The sequence below is a fragment of the Phascolarctos cinereus genome, unplaced genomic scaffold (genome assembly GCF_003287225.1).
Source record: "Phascolarctos cinereus isolate Bilbo 61053 unplaced genomic scaffold, phaCin_HiC Scaffold_4;HRSCAF=312, whole genome shotgun sequence".
NCBI classification, from domain to species: domain Eukaryota; kingdom Metazoa; phylum Chordata; class Mammalia; order Diprotodontia; family Phascolarctidae; genus Phascolarctos; species Phascolarctos cinereus.
In genome coordinates, this window is record NW_027555847.1 from 514,098,940 (window position 1) to 514,125,717 (window position 26,778).

General features: G+C 35.9%; 1 protein-coding gene across 7 annotated transcripts in view; it reads left to right on the top strand.

Moving 5' to 3' along the window:
• The window catches only part of PTPRM (protein tyrosine phosphatase receptor type M), a 922,867-nt gene that overhangs the window by 785,264 nt on the left and 110,825 nt on the right, over positions 1-26,778 (top strand). For all 7 annotated transcript variants that reach the window (XM_078153517.1, XM_078153511.1, XM_078153512.1 and 4 more), the window contains 2 exons: positions 12,638-12,714; positions 22,648-22,684. In XM_078153517.1, the coding sequence (XP_078009643.1) occupies positions 12,638-12,714; positions 22,648-22,684 (114 nt within the window). The remainder of the gene's footprint in view (positions 1-12,637; positions 12,715-22,647; positions 22,685-26,778) is intronic.

Genomic DNA, 26,778 nt, shown 5'->3' on the forward strand with positions numbered 1-26,778 from the left:
TAGAATATACTCTTGCCCAAAAAATATGCCAAAGTGTTATTCAATTCACAGCAGCAGTACATTTTTTAAAAAAGTAAGATGAGTACTGAATCATTTAGAATACCTATATTTTTGTGAAAAATAATACCATTGCTTTTGCAGTGCCATAGAATCAGTAAAAGAATCATAGAGTTGGAAGATGTTTCAGCAGTCTTATCTAGACCCAAAAGCAATCCCTACTATAATTTATCTGAAAAGTCATAGTACAGTTTCTGCTTGAAGACTTTCAGTGGAGGAAAACCTGCTACCTCCAGACACAGTCCATTTCACTCATGAAATGCTTTAATGATCAGAAAGTTGTTTTTCCTGAAGTCAAACCTAAATTTGTCACTTTGCAATTTTTAACTATTAAAATTTTTTAAATTTGTTTTATTTTTGATTTATGAAATTACACAAGGTTTTTTTTAGGCAATTAAGGTTAAGTGACTTGCTCAGGGTCACACAGCTAGTAAGTGTCAAGTGTTTGGTCTGAGGCTGGACTTGAACTAAGGTACTTCTGACTTCAGGGCCAGTGCTCTATCCTCTGTGCCACCTAGCTGCCCTTGAAATAACACAAGTATTAATATAACAGTGGAATTTTTTTTAAAAAAATGATCACACATGAAACTGCAATCTATTATATACAGCTTGCTATTCCTTTTAAATATATAATAAAGTTGTCATCTAAGTTTTTTTCTTTTTTCTTCCCTTCCCCCCCCCCAGAGATGGCTACCATTAGATACAAATATGTGTCTGAAAACTGCCCGTTCATATCCTTTGAGCATTTATCAGTTGGGGAATGACTTGTATTCTTACAAATTCAACTCAATTCTCTACATATTTTAGAAATGAGGCCTTTATCAGAGACTCTGTCTGTGAATAGTGTTTCCCAGTTTTCTGATTCCCTCCTAATCTTGGTACCATTGGCTTTGTTTGTGCAAAAATTTTTCTATGTAATGTAATCAAAAACATCCATTTTTCATTTCATAATATTCTCTATCTCTTGTTTGCTCATAAATTTTTACTTTCTCCATAGATCTGACAGTTAAACTATTCCTTGCTCTCTTACTTTGCCCATAGTATCAGCCTTTATATCTAAATCATGTACCAATTTTGACTTTATCTAGGTATAGGTGTAAGATGATGTTCTATGCCTAGTTTCTGCCATACTGTTTTCCTAGCAGTTTTGGTTAAATAGTGAGCTCTTATCCCAGAAGCTGGAGTCTTGAATTTATCAAATAGTAGATTGCTGTAGTCATTGACTGTTGTGTCTTGTGTACCTAACCTGTTCCACTGATCCACCACTCTATTTCTTAGCCAGTACCAAGTAGTTTTGATGATTGTTGCTTTATAATACAATTTAAGATCTGGCACAGCCAAGCCACCTTCCCTTGCATTTCATCAATTCCCTGGATATTCTAGACCTTTTGTTCATCTAGATGAATTTTGTTATTGTTTTTTTCTAGCTCTATAAAATAATTTTTGGTAGTCTGATTGGTATGGCACTGAATAAGTAATTTAATTTAGGTAGAACTGTCATTTTTATTATATTCAATCAGCCTACCTGTGAGCAACTGATATTTTTCCACTTATTTAGATCTGATTTTATTTGTGTGAAAAGTGTTTTGTAATTGTGTTCATATAGTTCCTGGGTTTGTTTTGGCAGGTAGACTCCCAAATATTTTATAATGTCCACAGTAACTTTAAATGGAATTTCTCCTTCTATCTCTTGTTGGAGGACTTTGTTAGTAATATACAGAAATGCCAATGATTTATGTGGGTTTATTTTGTATCCTGCAACTTTGCTAAAGTTGTTTATTATTTCAAGTAATTTTTTACTTGATTCTCTAAATATACCATCATATCATCTGCAAAGAGTGATAGCTTTGCTTCTTCTTTTCCTGTTCTCATTCGCTTAATTCTTTTTCTTCTCTTATTGCTAAAGCTAATATTTCTAGTATAATATTGAATAACAGCGATGATAATGGACATCCTTGTTTCACCTCTGATCTTATTGGAAATACTTCTAGCTTATCTCCATTACATATAATGCTTGCTGATAGTTTTAGATAGATGCTACCTATCATTTTAAGGAAGACTCCATTTATTCCGATGCTCCTAGTGTTTTTAATAGGAATAGGTGTTGTATTTTGTCAAATGCTTTTTCTGCGTCTACTGAGATAATCATATGATTTCTGTTAGTTTTATTGTTCAATTATGCTGATAGTTTTCCTAATATTGAACCAGCCCTGCATTCCTCATATAAATCCTACGTGGTCAAAGTGTATTATCCTCAAGATAAGTTGCTGTATTCTCTTTGCTAATGTTTTATTTAATTTTTTTCAAAAAAATTACATTTTATTTTATTTTATTTTCAGATGAAGATCCACATACATTTTAATGGGGGCCTACACCATGGTCATATATAGGCAAGAATGTGTAGTTAAAAGTTTACCAACCAGCTCGGGGGGGAAGAAAGTAGGACATACTTTTAAGTTTAATCAGCATTATTAGCATTTTCTTCATCACTTTCTTAAGTTCAAACTAGGAGGGCAGCAAATAATAACCCAGGGCCAAATCCTGGTGATTTTTATATTTTAAAATAAAAACTGTAAAAAGCATTGTTAGCTCTAGGGTAGTGCAAAAGCTGGCTGGGTGGCCTGTAGGCAGTAGTTTGCTGACCTTTCCCCCTTCCCAGTCTAGATAAGCAACAAAGCAATAAATCAAGCCCTGGTTTGTAGATTTCCTGATTTCTGAGATGTAAAAGCTCACACCAAATATTTAACAATCACTTTTCTTGAGAAGGTATGAGATGGCTCTAGCACACATGTTCTGTATTGGTATATATACAATACATGCAAAAACAGATATAAGATAAGCTTGAGGGAAAAGGCACTGCTAAGTTTGACCAAGGAAAGGTCTCTGGCAGAGGTGGCTCTTGAACTGAGTTATGAAGGAAACTAAAAATTCCAAGTGATGTAGTTGAGGAGGGATAGCATTCGGGGCATGGGAGAAAGGCAGTGCAAAGCCACGGAAGTGGGAGATGGATTATCTTGTGTAAGAACCAGCAAATAAACTGATATGGTTGGACCACAGACAGCATGGAGATGTAAAAAGGCATGAGTCCAACCTGTCTTCTCTTCTTGGTGTACAACTCCTTAATGGTGTCGTTTAGTCTTGTTGTTTTAAGAACTCCTTGGTTACATGCTGCAGCCTGCTCCTATCCACAGTACTCTGTTCCATTTCCCTCTTTAGGGAAAGATTGGCTCTGGTCAGAGTCTCTGTGGAGATGAGCGGTGATGTCCTTCTATTTTGGAATCATGAAAATTGTCTTGTTAATCTAACTGCCAAGCTTTACATATTACCATAATTCATTTTAAGTCATCAGTTTTGGATGGTTCTGATATCAGGATAGAGAAGTGGGGGAAATGTCCTTTTTTTATGTTAAAGCCCTTTTAAATTTGTTTTCTCTGGTGTTGATCCCTTAATTCATGGGCAGTAAAGATGAGTAGAGCTCCTAGGATGCATATTCCTGTTGTTCAGTCATTTTTTCAGTTTTATCCAACTCTTTGTGACTCCATTTGGGATTTTCTTGATAAAGTTACAGAAATAAATGAGCTTTAAAAATCCTTTTGAAATTGTACCAGTGGTCCGATCATCATTATTTAGATTGCTTTAACTTTGTTAAAATGATCATCTGATTTTTTTGCCTAGGCACTGGTGAACCCTGGGCATCTTGCATGACTGGCTTCCTCTCTGCCAGCATCTGGGGCACCACGTCACAAGGAGTCTTTTATTTAAAAATTTTGCATATATATTCATGAGGAAAATTGGTCTATAAGTTTCTTTCTGTGTTTTGGCTCTTCCTGATTTAGGTGTCATCACAATATTTGTATCATAGAAAGAATTTGATAGGACTCCTTTTTTGCCTATTTCCCTAAATACGTAGTATTTGAACTAATTGTTCTTTAAATGTTTGATAGAATTCACTTGTAAATCCATCTGGCCCTGGAGATATTTTCTTAGGGAGTTCATTGATGGCTTATTCAATTTCTTTTTCTGAAATGGAGTTCAGTATTTTATTTCCTCTTCTGTTAATTTGGGCTATTTGTAAATATTCATACATTTCACTAAGATTATCAAATTTGTTGGCATAGAGTTGGGCAAAAAAGCTGCTAATTATTGTTTTGATTTCCTTTTCATTGGTGGTGAATTCACCCTTTTCATTTTTGATGCTGGTAATTTGACTTTCTTCTTATTTTTAAATCAAATTAACCAAAGGTTTATCTTTTTTGTTGTTTTTTTAATAAAACCAGCTCTTAGTTTTATTTATTAGTTCAATAATTTTCTCAGTTTCAATTTTATTAATCTCTCCTTTGGTTTTCAGAATTTCTAATTTCATATGTAATTGGGAGTTTTAAATTTGTTCTTTTTTAAGCTTTTTTAATTGCATTCCCAGTTCATTGATTTCTTCTTTCTCTGTTTTATTCATGTAAGTATTTAGAGATATAAAACTTCCCCTAAGACCACTTTTGCTGCATCCCATAAGCTTTGGCATGTTGTCTCATTTTTATCATTCTCTTGGATGAAGTTATTGATTGTTTATATGATGTGTTGTTTAACTCACTCATTCTTTTGGATTAGATTATTTAGTTTCCAATTAATTTTTAGTCTATTTTTCCATGGCCCTTTATTACATGTAATTTTTATTGCATCATGATCTGAAAAGGATGCATTTAATATTTTTGCCTTCCTGCATTGGATTGTGAGGTTTTTAGGACCTAATTCATGGTCAGTTTTTGTGTAGGTGCCATATGTCACCAAGAAATGGTGTATTCCTTTCTATCCCTATTCAATTTTCTCCAGAGGTCAACCATATCTAACTTTTCTAAAATTCCTTTCATCTCCTTATTTCTTGTTTATTTTGTGTTTAGAGCTATCTAGTTCTGAGAGGGGGAGATTGAGGTCCCTCACTAGTACAGTTTTGCTGTCTATTTCTTCCTGTATCTCTCTTAACTTCTCCTCTAAGAATTTGGATGCTATACCACTTGGTGCATATATGTTTAGTAATGATATTACTTCATTTTCTATGGTGCCTTTTAGCAGGATGTAGTTTCCTTCCTGATCTCTTTTAATTAGATCTATTTTTGCTTTATCTGGGATCAGGATTTCTATCCCTACTTATTTTTTTTATTTCAGCTGAAGTATAATATATTCTACTTCAGCCTTTTACCTTTACTCTGTATGTGTCCCTCTGCTTTAAATGTGTTTCTTGTAAACAACATATTGTAGGCTTATGGTTCTTAATCCACTGTGCTAGCCACTTCTGTTTTAATGGAGAATTCATCAAATTCATATTCACAGTTATGATAACTATCTGTGTCTTTCTCTCCATCCTATCTTCCCTCCTGCTTATGCTTTTCTCTCTCCTTTCTCTCTTTCCCTCCTAATTAGAGTTTTGCTTTGATAACTACCTCCTCATTCTGCCCTTCCTTCCATCAGCCCCCTCCCTTTTCTTTCCCTTTCCCCTCCTACTTCCTATAGGGTAAGTTAGATTTCTATACCTGATTATATTGTTCTCTCTTTGAGCCGAATATGATGAGAGTACAGTTCAAACAATGCTTATCTCCCTCCCTTCCTTCTCTCTGTGGTAATAGATTTTTGTGCCTTTTCTTGTGATGCAATTTACCCTTGTGTGCCTCCTCCTTTTCTTTTCTCCCAGAAAGATCGCTTTTCACCACTTAATCAGATTTGTTATTATCACATCAAAGTCAATTTATACCCATGCCCTCTGTCTATGTATACCCCCTTTAAATGTAACAATAATGATACATATCTTAAGAGTTACAAGTGTCATCTTCCCTTGTAGGGATATAAAGTTTGCCCTTATTAAAAACACGTTTTTGTTTATGTTTTTTCTTTCCTGTTTACCTTTTTATGCTTCTCTTGAGTGTTTGAAGATCACATTTTCTGTTGAGCTCTGGTCTTTTCATCAGGAAGGTTTGGAAGTCCACTATTCCATTGAATGTCTATCTCCTCCTAAAAGATTATGCTCATTTTCACTGGGTAGTTGATCCTTAGTTGCAATCCAAGCTCTTTTGCCTTATGGAATATCACCTTCTGATCTTTTAATGTAGAAGCTTGCAAGGTCCTGAGTAATGCTGACTGTGTTTCCATGGTATTTAAACTGTTTCTTTCTGACTGCTCACAGTGTTTTCTCTTTGACCTGGTAATTTTGGAATTTAGCTACAATATTCCTGGGCATTTTCAATTTGGGATCTCTTTCAGGAGGTGATCAATGGATTCTTTCTATGGCTGTTTTACCTTCTGGTTCTAGGACCTCAGGGCAGTTTTCCTTGATGATTTCCTGAAAGAAGATGTCCAGGTTCTTTTTTTTCATGATGGTTTTCAGGTAACACACCAGTAATTTTTTTTTAATTGTCTTTCCTGGTTCTATTTTCCAGGTCAGTTGTTTTACCAATGAGGTATTCTACATTTTCTTCTATTTTTTTCTTCTTTTGTTTCTGTTCGACTGATTCTTGATATCTCATAGAGTCATTAGGTTCCATTTGCCCAATTCTTATTTTTAATGAATTGTTTCCTTCTATTAGATTTTGTACTGTCTTTTCCATTTGGCCCATTTTACTTTTTAAGGAATTCTTCTCTTGAGTGAGTTTTTGTGCCTCCTTTTCCATTTGGCCAATTCTACTTTTTAAGGAGTTGTTTTCTTCAGTGTACTTTTTTTCCCCCCAGTTTGGCCAATTGTATTTTTAAGGACTTGTGTTCTGTAGTCAATTTTTGTCCTTCCTTTTCCAAGCTACTGACTCTCTCTTTCATACCTCTCATTTCTTTTCCCAGTTTTTCTTCTAACTCTCTTATTTGACTTTTAAAATCCTTCTTGAGCTCTTCCAAGAAGGCTTTTTGGGCTTGAGACCAGTTCATATTCCCCTTTGAGGTTTTGGATGTGGGTATATTGACAATGTTGTCCTCTTCTGAACTGGAGCCTTGATCTTCCCTATCCCCTAACAATCTATGGTCATTGTCCATTTCTGCTTTCTGCTTATTTCAAATTGAAGCTTTTAAAATTGAGCTCTCCTGCTGGAGCACAGGGGGCACTAACCCAAGCTTCTTGTGCTGGGAGCCCAGAACCTGGTTACTAGCTTTGTGTGGTGGGGCCTCAGGTGCTGGCTGCTGGAAGCTGTAGGAGTCTGGCAGCTTACCTGGTACTGAGGTGGGGTCAGAAACACTTTAACTCTTGGTATTGGGGTAGGGAGTTTGACCCCTGGAAGACACCTGCTTACCGAGGTTTCTTTAAAGTGCTTGTATGTTTAGCTGATAGAGGATGTCTGCCAGGCTGGAGCTATGCCTCTGGTAATTGTGCTTCCTGGAGTTGTGCTGAAGCACGAGGAGATTTGGCTGCTGGAGAATGCCTGTGCATGTGGTGGTTTCCTGAGCTGGTGTCTACTGGTTCCCCTGTCTGGGCTGAGACACTTGGAGGAAGGGGCATTGGTCTTGTTGTTAGCGCTTGCCTGCTCCACCACCCTGGGGCTCAGGATCTCCCCTGGTTTGCTGAGGTGGGACTTGCTGCCTGCTTGCTAGGACTCCTCCCTTCCTGTACTGTTCCCCCTTCCCCAGAGCTAGAGAGGCCTTTCCCATTAATCCCCTAAGCTTCTTGGGCTACGAGACTGCTGTACCCTGTCTTTCTGCTGGCTCAGCTGTTCCAGAGTTTTTCCTGGGGCAATATTTTCTGGGTTCTCAGAGTTCAATAAGGGAGGATGAGAGTGACTTATTTCTTACTCCACCATCTTGGCTCCCACTATCCATGTTTTTTCTACAATCAATGAGCTCATCATTTCTTATAGCACAATAGTATTTCATCAGGATCATATAGCACAATTTGTTGAGTCATTCCCCTACTGACAGGCATTCCCACAATCTCCAGCTCTTTGCCCCCACAAAGAGAGCTGCTGTAAATATTTTAGAACATACTGGTTCTTTTCTTTTTTTCCCCAATCATCTTTGAAAATAGACTTAGAAGTGGTTTTGTTGGCTCAGAAGGTTTAGGTTGTTAAATAACTCTGGGCATATTCCATGTTGCTCTCCAAAATGGTTGGATCAGTTCATAATACCATCAACAGTGAATTACTGTCCCAATTTTTAGCCATTTTTCTTGGGTTTTGTCTTTTAAAGCCAAACAGAGGATGCTGAGTGACTTAGTGGATAGAAACCACTGGGCCTGGAGTCAAGAGGACTTGAATTCATACCTGGGGAACTGTATAACCCTGAAAGTTATTTACACTCTGTCTGCCTTACTTTCCTCAATTGCAAAATGGGGATAATAATACCTCTTACCTTACAGGGTTATTTTGAAGATTAAGTAAAATAATATAAAGAATTTACACAGTGCCTAGCACAGAGTAGACATTTAATAAATACTTATTCCATTCCAAGGGCAGGTAGATGATGCAGTGGATAAAGCCCTGGGGCAGGAGTCAGAAGACTCATCTTCCTTAGTTGAAATTTAGCCTCAGACCTTTACTGGCTGTGTGACCCTGGAGAAGTCAATTAACTCTATTTGCTTCAATTTCCACATCTGTAAAATGAGCTGGAGAAGGAAATGGCAAACCACTCCAGTATCTTTGCCAGGAAAACCACAAAAGGGATCGCAAAGAGTCAGACATGAATGAAAACGACTGAACAACAACACCCCTTTCCAACCAGAACAAGTCTAATCTCTCTTTTATTTAGTAACCTGTCAGATACTTGTCCCTGAGTCTTCTCTTCCATGTGCTAAAAAATCCCTAGTTCCTTCAGCAGATCCTCTTATGGCAAGGACTTGAGGTTTTTTATCCATTTGTCCACCTCTGGATCTTTTCCAAATTTTTAAACTGAACTGAACATAATACTCTAGATGTGGTCTGACCAATGCAGTACAGCAAGACAATGACCTTATTCCTATGTCTTTTGTAATGCAGCATCGGGTCTTGTTAGTTATTTTTGTTTTCTTTTGTTTTCTTTTCTTTTTTGCTACCTTATCAAATGCTGAGTCATTGAATGTATAGTCCATTAGACCTCTCTTTAAAGTTATCACGCTGTCTAACCATGCCACTTTCGTCCTCTACTTGCAAAGTTCATTTTTTTGAATCCATGTGTAAGACTTTACGTTTACTTCTCTTGTGCTTCATCTTATTAGATTCAGCCTAATTCTCCAATCTGTTGAGATCTTTTTGAATACTGATTCTCTCATTAACTATATTAGCTATCCTTCCCAGCTTTGGGTCATCTACAAATTTGATGAGTATGCAATCTATAACCAATCATATTTTGTTTTGAAAGTGATAGTGCAAGAACAGAATCAAAGTGCTTTGAAACATTTGTAAGGGAGATACCAAAGTTGTCATTGAAATTCACATAGTATATACAACTCAGGTTGAAAGCATTTGAGAGGCTAATGCATTATTTATAACCGTCAATCATCACTATAGTTTGTTAAAGACAAGGCTCAATTATCTCAGGTATATATCTAGGTATGTTTGACAGATGTTCCTAAAATCCCATATCCAAAAAACAACCTCTTGTAAGTCATTGTATTCTAGGAGGTGGAGATTCCTTTTCCTTGATCCTACTTCTCCCCTTGCTCATCCCTGTCCACCTTTTCCTATTGCCTTTTTGTCCTTCTGAAACCTTCATTCCTTTGTTAGTAATTTTTTTCTCATCACAGATTTCTTCTCATACTATTTCCCTCTTATTTCCATTCATATATACCTGGCTTTCTCTGGAAAACACTATGGCCACAGTTGCCCATCTCCAGTACTAGGTGCATCTTCTCACTACCTCTTGCCACACTGAGATGGGAGTAGTAGACAAACACCTTGTTCCCCATTGCTACTGCTGATACTTCTCTCTGCCCTTGACACTGAGCAACTTCTCCTTCAAGATTAAATCTATCATCACACCATCTGTTTTTTATCCAGATCTTTGTTGCAGTAACCTAATGGCCTCCAAATCATTCCCCCTCCTTCCTCCAGGAGTTCAATACCTGTCTCATGAACTTCTCTTCTACCTTCCCCCCTCTCATACCCAAAGACTTCAGTATACATACTTATTTCCACTCAAACAAAATGGTATCCAGTTTATCAATATCTTCAGCTTCCCTGGCCTAGATTCTTACTCTACTTTAGCCACCTATGGGGATGGTTGTGCCCTGGATCTCATCATTACCCATAGTCTCTCTCCCTCTATGTTCCTCAACTTAGAGCTCCTCACTATGACCACAGTTTCCTAAGTTTTCCATTTCTTTCTCTGCTCCAGCCCTCTTAACTTATTCTTCATCCTCAAGACAACCTTAAATCCTATCTACTTTCCCTTGTTCTTTCACTCCCATCACCCTTGTTCTCCATTTTCTTCCCTTTCTTGACCTTATCCTTAACTAGTTCAACTAAGTGCTATCCTCTATATTTTTATCCCTTACTTCTTTGTGCTATTGTCCTATCATTGCTTATACTTTGCTGAAGCCTAAACCTAAGTTACCCCTTAAATCTGCATTCTCCACTTCTAATTGAATGACATTGCAAGAAATCACAAAATTATACTAAGAGGTCTGTTACAGATTTATGCTATTTAATCTTTACTGTCCTTTATTTCTTCATGGCAAGTTTTTTCCTGATATACTATTCCCCAACAGAGAACCTTACCCTCTTAGTTTGCTGAGAAAATCAAGACCTTCTACCATGAACCTCCTTTTGTCCTCTATTCCATATCCCAAAACCTTTTCAACATCATCTCGTATTCTCCCCTCCTTTGTTCTGATCTCTTAAGCAGAGGTGGTCCTTCTACTTAGGCTTTTGTTCTCATTTCTTCTATGGAGGCATTGCCTTGTTCTCTCGCTTTCCTGCCTCACAACTTTAGCCTGTCCTCGCTTACTGACACCTTTCTTATTTTCTAGAAATAAATCTATGTCTCCCTTAGCCTTTAAAAAACCCTTGCATTTAATCCTGCTTTGTTCTTAAACCATTAGTCTCTCACTGTCTCTGGGATGCTTCTATTTGACAATCTCATCAATATCTCAATCTCAACATGTCCAAAAATCAGTCAACAAGCATTTATTAAGTGCTTACTATGTGCCCTAAGCAATAGAAATACAAATACAAGTAGAAAGAAAGACCGTCCCTGCCCTCAAAAAGGTTATATTCTAAAAGGGGAAGGATTACATAAAAGAAATCAATAAGAGGGGTGAGGAGAGGAGGTTGAGGTGACGTAGTAAAAAAAGCCTGAGTACAGGAATTAGATATGGCTGGCCTGGACTCCTTTCTTAAATGCAATCATAGGGAAGGGCCAAAGGGTAGGAGAGTACTTCCAGTTTATGTGATGAATTCTGGAGCTGGAGTAAACTTCCAGAGGAAGAGGCTTTTGGGGTATGGTAAAATCCAGAGTGCCTGCTGAAGAACAAGTCATTTTATTTCATCCTAAATATTTCCCTTCTCCAATCTTTCTTGTTTCTTACTGAGGGCACTGCTGTCCCTCCAGCCGACTAGGTTCACAAACCTAGAGCTAAATCTTGCTCTTCCTTCTTCCTTACCCTACCCCTAACTATATCCAACCCTTACCCAATTCCCAAGTATTATCAGTTCTACCTTTGTAGCATTTTTTTCTTCTGTCCCCTACTTTCCAACCATACTGCCTAGTTCAAGCCCTATCACCTCTTGCCTAAACTATTTCAGTAGTCCCTCACTTTTCCAACCCATCCTCCACACAGCTATCAGCATAATAATCTTAAGACAGGTCTGACTCACCTGCTCAAAATGTTTAATTATCTGGAGTAGAACGTAAGCTTTTCAGCCTAGCATTTAAAGCCCTCCACAGTCTTATCTAGCCTACCTTTCTGGGTGGAGAACTTTAAAGGCCAGCCTCTTCCCCTTCATTACACTATGTTCTAGCCAAACTGGGCTCTTAGCTGTTCTCAGGACTCATCATTACACCTCCTGTCTCTTGGCCTTCACTCAAGAAATATCTCTCTTCTCTGGAATCTAATACCTTCACACTTCCATCTTTTCCTCTTAACTTGTTTCATGAGTCAGCTCAGGTACCTCCTCTTTCATGAAGCCTTCTCTGATGCCTCACCCCTCCTATTTGTAAGTACAGTACAGTATACTCTTCCTTCCAGGTTACCTTAAACTTACTTATCCATGTACATATTTTATACACTCACACAGATACACACACACACACACACACACACACACACACACACATACACACACACACACCTTTTCTCAGAATCCAAGCCCCAGGAGGTTAGGAATTATTTTTTTTTAGCTTTGTATTCAAAGTACCTATCATGGTACCTTGCCTTAAAGGTACAGTGCTGTAAAAGTCAGTTGACTTGTCCAAAAATCTGAAATTTTTAAGTTTATAAATGATCAAAGAGAAAATAATGAGATTTTGCTAATAAATATAAATATTCTTAAATCCCTGTTCCTAATTTTAGAAGTTTAGAAAGAGTGGTTCTTAATATGTATTTGTCTTTAAAACAACATGAGTACAAATGATGTATGTATAATGTGTTTATTTGTTGTAACTCTTAACACACATAATAGGATTTTTTCTATTCTTGTTTCAGATGATCATTCTCGAGTAAGGCTGCAGACACTAGAAGGAGATACAAACTCGGACTACATTAATGGAAATTATATTGATGTATGTATGACTAAAGTAATGAGCAAAGATAACTATTCTTTTTGATGTATATTTGATAGACCAGGTGGTAAACCTAAGTATAAAACTGCTAGAAATGCACTGGTCAAAGTTCAGGCTAGGGATATAGGTACATTATGCCTTCTGTATTTATTTTATTTACATCTCTCTGCTAAGTAAATTAAACCTCATCTCCCCAATAGACCCTGGAGAGTAAAAGGAAAGCTTGGGTGACAAGTGGCAAAATGAAACAATGTGGTTGGAATTTGTGGTCTTTCAAATCTTTATATATCAAAGCTCATAAATAGCCTGTTTCATGCAATAATTAACCACAGGGCTTAGCCAAGAGACCTACCAAAAAAATGAGGTACTAAGAGACCTACTTTCAGTAAGTATAGAGAGTTCTGCAAGTCCCGTATAGCACCTAGGTACATCCAACAGACAAGCTGGTCTTTATCCCAAAGAAGAAAGTGAATAGATTATTAAAAAGTCAGCAACAAGCATTTATTAAGTATATGCCAGGCACTGCACCAGGCACTGGGAAAATAGAAACAGCAATGAAAGAACCCCTGACCATATGCATAAAAACAAGAAATATAAAACATAAAATAAAATATACAAAAATATAAAATAAAAATATACAAAATAAATACAAGATAATTTTGTGGAAGAAGCACTTGAAGCTTAGGGAAGTCAAGAAAAGGCCTCATGTAGGAAGGAGCATTTGGGGATTCTAAGAGGAAGCACAAACTAAAAAGAGGGGAATTTGGCCTTGCAAAACCATGAACATGGGAAAAGGAATTTTGTGAGTGAGGAGCAGCAAAAAGGCCCATTTGGCCTTCAATTTGTAGAGTTTGTTGAGGTTTTCCAATAAATCTTGGAAAGTAAGCTGGAGCCAGATCAAGAAGGGCTTTCAGTATCTACCAAAGGAGTTGAGTTTGAATCCTACAAGTAACAGGGAACTACTAGAGTCTGTGAAGGAACATGACATGGTCTGAACTATGCTTTATGAATATCACTTTGAATTCATTTCTACTCTCTGGGACATCTGTGATGATATAGCATTTCATGGGAGAAAGAAGAAAGTACTTCATGGAGAAAATCAAGAAAAAAAGATATGAAAGAAGCAAAATGAAAGCCCCACCTATATCAGAGTTTACAAGTAGAAGATTGTGATTCTCCTTAGAAAGGAGAAGGATGTTGGGAGATGTAAAATGGATGGGAGATGACATTTATGGGATGAGGATCTGAACCATGTCTAGAGGAAGTAGCCTCTAGTGCCGAGGGATAATAGGACCAACAGGTGCTATTAATTAAGAGGTCATCCAGTTGGGTCAAAGAAAGAAGAGAAGAGTAGTAGAAATTTGTGACTCCCTACTTAGTGATGCTGAGAATGCTATTTTTTTGACCTGATACAAGCAACAGAGACATCTGCCGTCTTCCCCAGGAATGCACCAGAGGCTCTTGAGCACTGTCAGACCTATTGACTACCACGTGCGTCAGGTGTTCCATGTGGGGACAAATGATATCAACAAAAGGAACTTTAAAAGCATTACTGAGGATTCTAGTGTCCCAAGAAGATAGTGACCCTGATGATGAGAGGAGTGAACATTATGCAATAGGAAAATCAGTTGAAGAAACTGAAACCTTGAGTTTAAAAGACTTAAATGGACCATAAGAACTATCTTCAAGAATTTGAAGAGCTATTGTGTGAAAGGGGGATTAGATTTGATATATTTGACAGAACGTGAGCAGCAGGTGAAGTTTCAGAGGATCAGGTGTAGACTTGATGTAAAGAAAAACTTTATAACTGTCAGAGCCACCTAGAAGTTGGATGGGTAGATTCTCCTTTATTGGAAGTCTTCAAAGACTGAACAAACCATTTGTTGGAGATGTAAAAAGAATCATTAGTCAGATTTGGATTTTACTAGATTTCCTTTAATTTCATTTCCACCTCAGATTCTATAGCATTCATAAATTTTGGCTGAATTGAATTGAGATGAGTTGACATTGCCTTATAAATCTGAGTACTTGTCAACAAAAATATAATCATCCCTTTCTCCAAATCAGCCTGTTTCTTGGAGAATTTGTCAGTAGTGCTATATGTTGCCCTCTTTGATGTGGACCAAAAATGTGTTATTTTCATTTTCTGTCAACAACTTGGCATAATTCCACATTTTAAAAAATCTGTTTGCATATTAATGTGACAAAACTCTGTAATTCCTAATACAGTGATTTGCAATCTCTTGTCATTGTGGCACTTTAAAGTTGCCTTCAAAGTAGTGTGCAGCTGTTAACTAGGACTTCTAATGCAAGCAAGACATTTCATTAAATATGTACGCTGTTTAATTATTGAAGACTGCTTCCTTGTTCATTCTGCATCATGTTAACTTAATGTTTTACATTAGAATAAATTCTTTAACAGACAATATGTTTTCTGCTGAAAGAATGAATGAAATAAAAAGTCAACTGGAGATCAAGGGGCAGTCAGAATTACCTTCTAAGGCCAGAATTTGCAGAAAACAAACTTTAACATCCTCATCATTCATGAGAAATAGGCAGTATTTATCTTGGTCTAAAGGCAAGAATATGTGGCTTTGAGTTAGAAAACCTGAATTCTGGCCCTTCCATGTATTCCCATTTTGCCTTAAGCAAGTAATTTAGTTCTCCACCATAGGCTCTGGAAACCTTAGTTTTCTCCTTAGTAAAATGAGGATAGAAGTAGTTGTAAAGAAAATTCTCTATAAACTGGAAAATGATATGAGCTATTATTATGTACATTACATATTATGTATTATATTGTTGCTATGTGTGGCTCTCATCACTTATAATTTCCTAGAGACTTTCACATAAAGGCTTTATCCTTAAAATTGTCACCTTCTAATAAGGGATTTTATTTCCTTTGTCTCCTTGTCAGTTATTTTATACTGAGGATTCTTGAATATTCAGGTATATGGGTTTTACTCTGTAGCTACTCAGGTCCCCTGCTATCTCTGAAATTCTGTAATTTTGTAGATGAAGATCATTAGTTAAGTATTACCTGTAAATGCCTCGAAGAAGTTTTAAATATTTCTCTTAGAAGCTTGCGCAGAACAGTGCTTCTTGTATATCTTCCTGGAATTTCAGGGATGATTATTTGGAAAGCAGGTCATGCCCCAAACATCAGATAAAATGCAAACCCAGACATACCATGATAACTGAAAATTCAGAAGACATAACAAGTTTGGCTTTTGAGATTAGGAAATATTCACCGGATTTGGCAAGGATTGTCCCTCCTTAAAGCGCATTTCATTCATTTCAATGAATAGGTAATGAGCATCTATTCTAAAAAGATGGTCCCTGGCCTCAGAGACTTTCTTCCTCTTTAGATAAGACACATATGCAATTAACTAGAATATTTGAGCAGGCCCAGGAAGGATAACGGGATTTCAAGAAGATAGCATTCAGGATAGAAAGAATGCTATGAGAGAAGACACAGAGACAGTAAAATACAAGTTACATTGAGAGAACCTAGATTAGCTGGAGTGGGGCTCTTATAGAAAAGTAATGGGATATAAGACTGAAAAAGATTAGTTGGGGGCTACTTTGTGGAGGTCCTGGAATGTTGATTGTCAAGAAATCTGGACTTCATTTAGTGAGCAATAAGGTTTTTTGAACAAGGAGATGAGTTTCTAGGGTCTGAGCAAGGTGTGAGCAAGTACTATTTAGGATTTTGCCCAGTTTCATTTTGTAGTATGTACAGTATGTCATCTGTCTATGAAAGAAAACTTGGGAGTTTTTTAAGTAAAAACTCCACAAACAAGCATACAAGTAGTTTTGATAATCTTAATATTCCACAAAAAAAAATTTCTCCAATATGTTTCATTATATTTGAGCATCTCGGTGTAATGTGTATAGAAAACTCACTAAGCAGACATCTGGTAAGATGGGCAATTAAGTGTCCCTGTCTGAGACTAGCTCCTCTTTGTCAACGTCAAGCAGTAACAAGTTAACTAAATAAAATAAAAGAACAACAAAAAAGGGGGGAAGGAGGAGGAATCCTCACAGGAAAGAAACTGATGAGAAAACCAAGAGTAGGAAAAAAAATGACTATGAATAAAAACAAAAGGACACCCCCATGCAATGCATAAATAACGCAGATTGAAAAATGGGAAAAGTCTGACAATGTAGCACATTATAGTGGGGTCATCCATCTGACTTACACTGACAGTGACAGGTTGGGCTGTCAAAAGTGTGAAGTAACTAGGTGACACAGTAGATAAAGAGCTGGGCCTGGAGTCAAGAAGATGCGAGTTCAAATCTAGCCTCACACACAACCATGAGAATCCCTATCTCAGACAACATTCTAGGAAAAAACCTTAATAAAACAGTAGGTTTTCTGGAGAATAAAATGGCCCAGACCAAACAAAAATTTCACAATAGAAAAAAAAAAGCAGGAAAGCAAATTTTTGAAATGCCACAAACAACTGACATATCAAAAAAAGTTTGAATAACGTAATATTACTTAGCAAAGACAGAGATATGATACATAGAAAAGTGAGGGAGATTACCTCGTGCCCCTAAAATGCCTGTCCTGCAAATCAGGATAATGTCCATCACAAGAAAAGATAATTTTCAAAACACATCAGAAACTGCCCTTTCTACTAAAGAATAGAGGCCGGCAAAGGATTAATTTGACGTGCAAATTGACCAAATGTCAAAAATTTAACCAGGTGAACATAACTTATAAAGCAAATATGAGTAAAAGATTACTGCGTTCTATAAGAATGTGATACGACAGTTTGAAAGTTTCAAATGCTACCTCAGAGTCAGTAGTGGGACTTGGACCCAGATGATCCAGATGTGGTGGCCAGTTCTCTTTCCATTAGTAGGTTCATTTGAAAAGGAAAAGCTGAACAAGAACAAATGGAGGTCCAAAGGAAATGATCAACAAAGAAATTATTCCTTGAAATTGAACATCACAAGTAAAATCAAATAAAAGGTTAGGATGCTGAGGAGGATTAAGTAATCCCTAAACATATACTCTTATCTGGGTCAGGTGGAGACAGTTTTACAAAAATTATACCAGCAAGAGTAGACTCCAAGGAATTGTGTGAATATGTTGAGGGGCTAGAATGGGAACAGCTATGGAATTAGAGAAGCCAAGGAATAAAATTCAACCGTTCTATACAAGATAAAATATAAGATTCTTTTTGCTACTTCTTAAAAAAAAAAAAAGACTAGACAGGACTTATTGGAAACAAAATAAAGTTAACAATTATAGCCTTGAATAATAATGGTTTGAATTCACCCATAAAATGTGAGTTGCCAAAAGAATTAGAAAATAGAATCCAACAATTTACTGTCTACAAGAAGCATAATTAAATTATGACACTTAATATAAATTCAGTGATTAGAATAAAGTCTACTGTGAATCTAAGATGCTTTAACTAGAACTTATAAAGTAGAAGTTGCAACAATAATTTTGTCTGATACTTCAAGAAAAACAAGCAAGGAAACCATATTATTGTTAAAAATCACCACAGGATGGGAATAGTATCATTATATATGCTAAATGACATGGAAGTTAAGTTCTTAAAGGTAAACAAATTCTAGACCTAGATGATAGAATTCAAAATTATTGGTGACTTTGATGTTTTTTTTTGTAATAGAACTATTACAGATCTACCAAAGAGATAAATAAGGAAGAAATTAAAGAATTGGAGACCATGTTAGAAAAACTAGATTGAATAAGCCTATGGAGACTAATAATAGGAATCTTAGAAAATACATATTTTCTCAGGTGCCTATGGAGTTTAAAAGAGATTATGTGCTATGGCCTAAAGTAATAATAAAGGCAGAAAGGGAGAAACTTTATATATTTTCTTAACAGATCATAACACAATAAAAAAAATCAATAAAGGAAACAGAAAAAAGTTCCAGATGTAAATTAAGACAAAAAAATTCTTCAATAATTAGAGAATAAATCATAGAAATAATCAAATATTATGTTAAAGAAAATGATAATAGTAAGAGAACCAAAATTTATGAAATGCATCTAAAATATTCCTTAGAGGAAAACATATATCTCTTGAACACGCATTAATAATGAGAAAAAGATAAGACTAATGACTTGAGCATGCAATTAAAAAGCTAGAAAAACAACCAATTAATAACCCACCAAAAGCACCCAAGTGATTTTGAAAATTAAATGGAACATAAACACAATCAAAATAAAACAATTAAACAAAGTGGCAAAAAGTTTTTAAATGCTAATAAAATTGTTTGAAAAATTAGCTAATTTAGTTTTTTTTAAGAAGAAAAACAAATGACCAAAATAAAAATAAGAACAAAACCATAACCACTAGAGAGGAAATAAAGATGTAATCAATTAGTCAAACGAGAGTCTTAATAACCTGGATTCATGTCCTGGCCTTGCCGCTAACTGAAATGCACACACACACACACACACACACACACACACACACACACACACACCGGAATGTAAGCTGCATAGAAGATGTAAGAATGTGTAGAAGTGATTAATAGGTATTAATGAATGCTGATTGATTGATTGTCTAACCTTAGACAAATCATTTCTTCCCTCAAGCCCCAAGCAACTTTCTAAAATCAGCTGTAGATGATTTACCAATTAGTTGATGTAGGTGGTTTCCATACCAGACAGCTTCCCACACCCAGGAAACCAAAGTTCCAAATAGATAGATAAAGGAAGATGAGGAAAAGAGAGGAGGTGAGAGGAAGGTAGCAAAAAAAGAGAAGACAGGAGAGCAAGGGAGAGGAGAAAGACAACAAAACTAAAACAAACAAAATTGATTAATTTATTAAAAAAATACAAAATTTGAAATTAACAAGAAAAAATTGTGTTTAAAATATATACATATATAATGAAATTTAGACATTTTAAATCTATTATGAACTAATGTTAAGCTGTAAGGTTAAGACCCATTTCCAAATACATTAATAGTGAAAAGGGATAATTGCCCATAGAGATAATTTTTTCTCTTGTTTGCCATTGTTTATTCCTTTAATTTCCCTTTCATTGTTATCACTGGAATTTCTGAAACTATGTCAAATAGTAGTGGCAAGAGGGGGCATCCTTGCTTTACCACTGTATTTACTGGGAAAACTAATATCTCTCTTTTGCAAATAATGTTAGCATTTAAATTTAGGCATGTAATTTTATCATGTTAAAAAGAATCTGCACCAAAATTCATTGAGAGGATTAAAACTTAAAAAAATGACAATATACAGAAAAATCCACAAACCTCATTAGAATTTCTGTATCTCAATAACAAAAAATAGGAGGAAATGATGGACAATTCCCATTCAAAACAACTATAGAATGCACAAAATGTTTAGGAGTCATCCTAACCATATATACTTAAGACATATATGATTACAAAACACTCTTTATAGAAATTAAGGGAATCCAATAATTGGAGGGACTTTCACTCCTCATGGTTGAATCACAACAATATAATACAAATTAAGATATTATTTGTTAATTTACAGATTTAGTCCTATACCAATCAAGTGATCAATAGCTTAATTAGTATAACTAGACAAAATAATAATAGAATCATTTGGAAAAACAAAAGGCGTAGAATCCCTAGGGAAATGGTTGTGAGAAGGGAGTGGGAATGAAGAAAGAATAGCAGTTACAAACCTTAAGCACTATTATAAAGCTGTACTCATCAAAACTGTTTGGTACTGGTTAAAAAGTGTTCAAAGTAGGTCAGTGGAAAAGAATAGATGAGCAAGTATCATAAATAATCAAACTCAGTAGCCCATGGTTCAGTAAATCCAAGAACATAAGCTATTTGGAGAATTCCCTATTTGACAAAAACTGCTGGAAAAATTAGATAGCAGTTTGGCAGAAAATAGATTTAGATCAGCAACTCATATCATAGAGCACAATAAATTCCAAATTGACATGTGACCTTAATATAAAAGGCAGTAGTATATATATTTTTTTAAAAAGTGGAAAGAGGTACTTTTCGCAACTGTTCCTTGATATGGTGTCTATAACCAAACCATGGTTAAAAGGGATCATAAAAGAGAAAATATACAATTTTAACTGCATACAATTTTAAAAGCTTTTTACAAACAACAACAAAAATCAATGCAGCAAGAGTAAGAAGGAAAACTTTCCATGGTGGTAGAAAAAAGGGTCAGGGATCTTTGTGTCAAATCTCACTGCTCATGGCATTAAATTCCATCACACTTCCTAATTGTCAGCTTGTTTTCATCTTTCCAGTGTTTTATTTATTACAAATACAGCTACTATGAATATTTTTGTACACATAGGTCTTTTCTTGTTGTCATTACCTCCCTGGGATAGAAACTCAGTAGTGGTATTGCTACGTCAATGGGGAGAAACAATTTTCTAACTCTTACATAACTTCAGATTTTTTTTCATAAATAATGAGAAATATGGAGAAATGGAAAATATGGAGAAAATTATGGAAAATTATGCAGAACCAAATATATATGTGTGTGTGTGTATATATATATACATATACATATATATATACATATACAATGACTGTAACTACATAAATGAAGATAATTTTAAACAATCATAGAACTCAAAACTAAAATATTTAGGCAACATAGTTATTCACTTAGGTAAAACTTTAAGCATTTACAAGAGAGAGTATGTGAGATCAAGGATTTGTATCAGGTCCAAGAAAAATGAAGATAAGCCATAGTTCCCTAAAGACATGGAATTTGGGGCTCAAGGGAGGAGAATTTGCCACTGTACCTAACCTCCATCCAGAGTGGCTATAAGGACTGCCTAAAAAATTCAGGGAAGGGTTCCTGTAGCCATCAGCATAGCATAATTTAAAGGGAACTAGGTGAAGCAAGTAAAGTGTTGGTCCTGGAATCAGGATGAACTGAGTTCACACTAGCAGTGTGATCCTAGGCGAATCATTTAATCTTTCTTGGCCTCAATTTTCTCAGCTGTAAAATGGGTGTAATAATAAATAGCACCTAGTTCTTATGGTTGTTCTGAGGATCAAAGAAAATGATATTTACAAAGTACTTAGAATGGTTCTTGGACAGGTGCTTAGTAAATGTTTGTTCTCCTCCTTCTTTAGGACAGGGGAAAACAAATTTGCTCAACAGTCAACCCAAGGAATTAAGTATTATATTATAGTACCCCTTGTAGTACATAGCTGAAAGTCCACTTTTTTAGGGAATTAAAATAAGACTCCAAAGTCTCTATTACATTATTTACAGTTTGCTACCAGTTTGGAGGTGAAGGGGAAAAAAACGAAAGCATTAGAGTTTAAAATAAAAGCTGTATATTGCTGTGAGCCAGCCCTGTCCTTTTCCAGTTCTACCCTCCTAAGCAATTAATTCTCTGGTGACTTCCCACATGCTTTCTCAGTTGCCATTTGATGTCAAAGATAGGGCATCAGGTGCAGGAGCTGCCCCTTTAAATTCTTGGTGTTTGCTGGTTGGTATCACAACCTTAACATTGTTTAAGAAAGGCTGTTAGTATTAACATTGATAGAACAGCATGTGGGTTGAAGCCTTGGGCAAGTTGCCAATAATAGCCCCAACCAAATGAAATCCTATTTTACATCTGTACATCGCCAATCTATTTGTACTCTAATGAGAGCCAGCACTGTATTATTTCAGAGAATCCATAAGTTGCTGGTGTTTATTACTCATCTATCACCTCACAGTTGTCATATGATTAAGTTACTCATGCCTTCCTTGAAATCATCATAACTCTGAGATTTGATATCCTTCCTTTGTTAAAAGAAAGCCAATGTGTTAGATATGTTTAATCTCAACACTGAATATGTTAGCTCCTGATATTTATATGTGAATTCATTTCAGCGAATTTAACAAGTGACTTAGGTACCTATCACCCATGGGTTTTAAGTTTGTCAAATAAACCTTTATTTATTTATTTATTTTTAGGGTTATCACCGGCCCAATCACTATATTGCCACACAAGGTAAGTTAATCACAGTCTTGATGTCTTTTCTAGTTGTGTAACTTATTTCTTATTTCTTTCCCTCTGGGCAGTAGATAAACTTAAGTTAAAAAATTGTTTGTTGCATTATAATCATTCATTTGTTTTCTTGTTGTAAATACCTTGGATTAGAAAATGTAGTTAATTCTATATTTGAAGATCCTTAGAAGAGAGACTTTCTATATACTTCTATATATACTTTCTACTAAGCCTCAGAGAAACCTATCTGTAATTTATAACCTTAGAGAATTCCCTGAAGCTCAGAGAGATTAAGGAGCATATGTTCATTGTCACACCACTACTAAATGTCACAGACAGAGTTTGAACCCAGGCCTTTCAGACGTCAAGTTCAGCACTCCATCTTTTATGACATTTTGTCTCTCTGATTTCTTTAGTGCATTAAAACTTATGCTTTAGGTTTTTCATTTTGCAAAAAGCTCTCTCTACTGCATTTTATTAATAATGATTAGCTACTAATAATTACTATCATCAGAAAACTAGCTGTTTACTTGGAAAAAGAAATATCTTAAATACTCCTAGCAATAGACACTGGAGAATGTAATAAGTAGCATAGAGAATTAGTCTGGGGACTCAAGAAATTTTTTTCCCTAGTAAAGGAGCTCGCTCCAAATGACTTTTGTTCAACTTTAATTTAATCCATTATGTAGTATAAAGTCACATAGTTATATAACAAGGCAGTGTGATACATCAGAAAAAGTATTCTGGAGTCAGAGGATCTCGATTCAAATTCCACCTCTGATGTTTTGTGCCTTTATGACCTTGAGTAAATGACTTAACCTCCATGGTTCTTAGTTTTCACATCTATGAAAGGAGGGAGTTGAAATAGATAACATTGGAGGTCCCTTCCAGCTCTAGATTTAAGATTCTTTGATTCGGAGACATCCAGTAGTCCACCCTCATATTCATGGTGTGTCAGGAGAAAGCAAAGTAAGACCCCAGCAGATTGGGTGGACCTTCAATGGTGAATTTGTAGAAGAACATGGACAAGAATCACCCAAAATGAGCAGCCATGGATGGGTCGCTCTAAGGTGCGTAATCTTAGAGCATCTTTAGAGGGGACATCCATGTCAGAGATCCCACGAATGTTTGAGTATTGTCAGAGTATTTATTATAATATCATGTTACATAATTATATAATATATTATAAATATGAATATTTATTATAATATCATATTATAAATATAAAAAAATATAATGGCTGATTCCTCACTGCTAGGTGGCAATCTCCTTTTTACTCTTTCATATTTGCCACATTAATTCTAGACCTTCTCTTATCAAGCCTCTAACTCTACCACTTTTTTCAATATTCCCCCAGATAGCCTCAACCCCTACTTTAGTGAAAAATATTAAGGTCAACCAATGTGTACTTCCTCAACTGCCTTTCTCCAGACTTCTATCTTCACTCATTATCTACAGTCTCAGAGTATGAAATGGCCATTGTTACCGAAACTTACCCTTCCACTATTACTCAGTCTTTTACACCCTCTCATATCCTACCTCAGTCATCCCCCTTTTCTCTTTTTCTCAACTGCTTTCTTTTCCTAAGCCAACAACAGATCCTCCTATCTAGGGGGGAAAAAAAAAACCACAGCCAGATCTTCCTTTTACCCTGCTAACCAGATAGGCCATAGAAATATCCTAATTTATTATGCTAGTTAGACAATCTTCTGTGTGAACTGGATCGTTGATGGAAACATCAAACCAATGAGAGTCTGTTGGACTATTAGACTTTTAGAGGAAGGTTTAAACCAAGAGTACAAGCCAAAGGTAGATGAGTCAGTCTACAAATGTTCATTAAGTGATTACTCTATACCAAACGCTAAGTGCTGGAAGTACAAATAAAAAAAATTAAAAGATAGTCCTTGCCCTCAAGGAGACTTTATTCAAATGGAGGAAGGCAGCACATAAAATTAGGGTGAAAAAGGGAAGCTGGGAAAGGGGATGAGAGGGATATTAGAAGAAGTCTAGAGTATAACCTGGAGAGAAATGAGAGCTGTGCTGACCTGGGCGCTCTCCTTAACTGTCACACGTCCACTCTGTGAATTCCAGGACTGAGAGAGGCTTCAAGATGAAGAACTAGGGTATGGTAGAAGAAGTCTGGAGTGCAGCCTGGAGAGGAGAGGAATGAGTCTTTCCAAAATAGAAAGATTTCAAATTTGGCTTTTGGTGATGGAGTGTGTGTCTGTTCATTTCATAAGCTAAGGGCTAGCTTAACAAAGTGTGCGAGAGCCTCATCTTTGAAATGGCTGGCCACCAGTTAATGAATTTTTCAGCCACATGAAGCATGAAGGCATATTCACATGAGTTCAGCATCAGTGCAGAGGGTATTCACTGATGAAATCACAGCTCCATGACCATTTTTATTAGTTCCAAAAAACTTTCCACTTTATTTCTCCTGAGCTATTTATTCATAGGCAGAACTCCTTATATTGCTTATTTTATTTCTGATCAAGATGCCAGGTACAAAAGAAAACAAAAATCTTATCAATGGTTAATTGTCATAGTAAATGACTTGATGAATATTGCAATTCTTAAACCATAAAACATTCTGTGTTTTTCCACATGCAAAGAACATAGATTAAATAAGAAAACATTTCTGACAATATGTTCTGGGAAAAAAATCGGATAAGGGAGTCACTCTTTCCACATAGCTTCTAGAACCTGGGTAGTTTTCCTTCCTAATAAATATAACACTATGCAGTATAGAAGACTGAGGAAAAACAGTCTAGACAGTCTGCCTAGTTAAATTCTTTTCACAAATTTGCTTCACTTTAGAATGAGAAGCAGCACATGAGAAAAGGTCATAGTTTAACATTTTCCTAAGGTAAATATTTCTATTGTGGTTCTTAAAAGATATACAACATTCCAAAAGAAATCATTAGCGAAAAAATAAGGTCCAACATTTTCACAGGAGAGGGGGAAGTGAAGAGACAGAAAAAAAATGTTTATGAAAGTTCAGTATGCATTTGGCTTTGAGTCTGTCTTTTTGGAGGTGGAGAAGAGAGTTGGATTTGAACGTCCAAATCTGCTTCTTGCCAATTTGGATGTGTTATCTAGCTTCTAAACTTCTAGCCAGAGCTCTAGATCCAAGGGCCCTACTCATCCTATTCAATTACTTTAACAGAGTATAGTCTGAGCAATTCCATAGCCCTGGCAGAGCGCTTGGAAAACTAAGCTCTAGCTAATTTCCAGTAAAATTCTTAAAAGCATTTTAAAGGACAAACAGATGATTTCACTCCTCTGTTTTGATGTGTAACTTTGGATTTGCCTTCCTCACAATCATTGTGTTGAAAGGAGCTCCCAGGTGCAGCTAAATCTTCTAATTTTGTTTAAACACATTAGCTTCTCCCAAAGGTAATCAGCTTTAGATGCGAAGTCACAATTAAAGTAAAACTTTACTCATTTGGACTAAAATTGCAGTCTTTACTGTAAATTCCAAGTTGGCAAATTTTAAAAAGTGAACCCCTTTCACTATTTTGAAATAGACGGTGATGATGTATGTTTTGTGAAATAGGGGACCCTAAGAAACCTGATGCGATAAATAGGTATTGATTTTTCAAATGAGCATGATCATTATTTCTCTGAAAAGTTTGTTCCACCGAACACATATTGCTCTGTGTTTAACACCTCACTTGAAGTCAACATTTGGCACATCATTAAACAAAAATAATCTCTATAGTCACACTGTTCGTGGAGTCTTGAATATTTTTGATACATAACAAAGAAATCCCTTGTCTAAGTGTCTTCATGGCTGTATCTTGCTTTACTGAGTCAAATGCTTTCTTAAAATCAATAAATGGTAAATACAGTGAGATCTGATATTTTTCTGTTTATTAGTTGTTTGGTTGTGAAGATGTGCTCCCCTGTAGAACATTTCCTACCTGTTCCTTTCTCGTTATTTTTTCATCAAGGATGCCCTCGTATCATGCATAGACAAAGGTTTTGTGGAAGTAGGAATTCAGACTCATGGGATAGTAATTCTGCACTGATGTCTTTTCTAAGTTAAGGAGGGGGGCTAGGAGTGATGTAGTGGGAAGATTTGAAATGTCTTACAA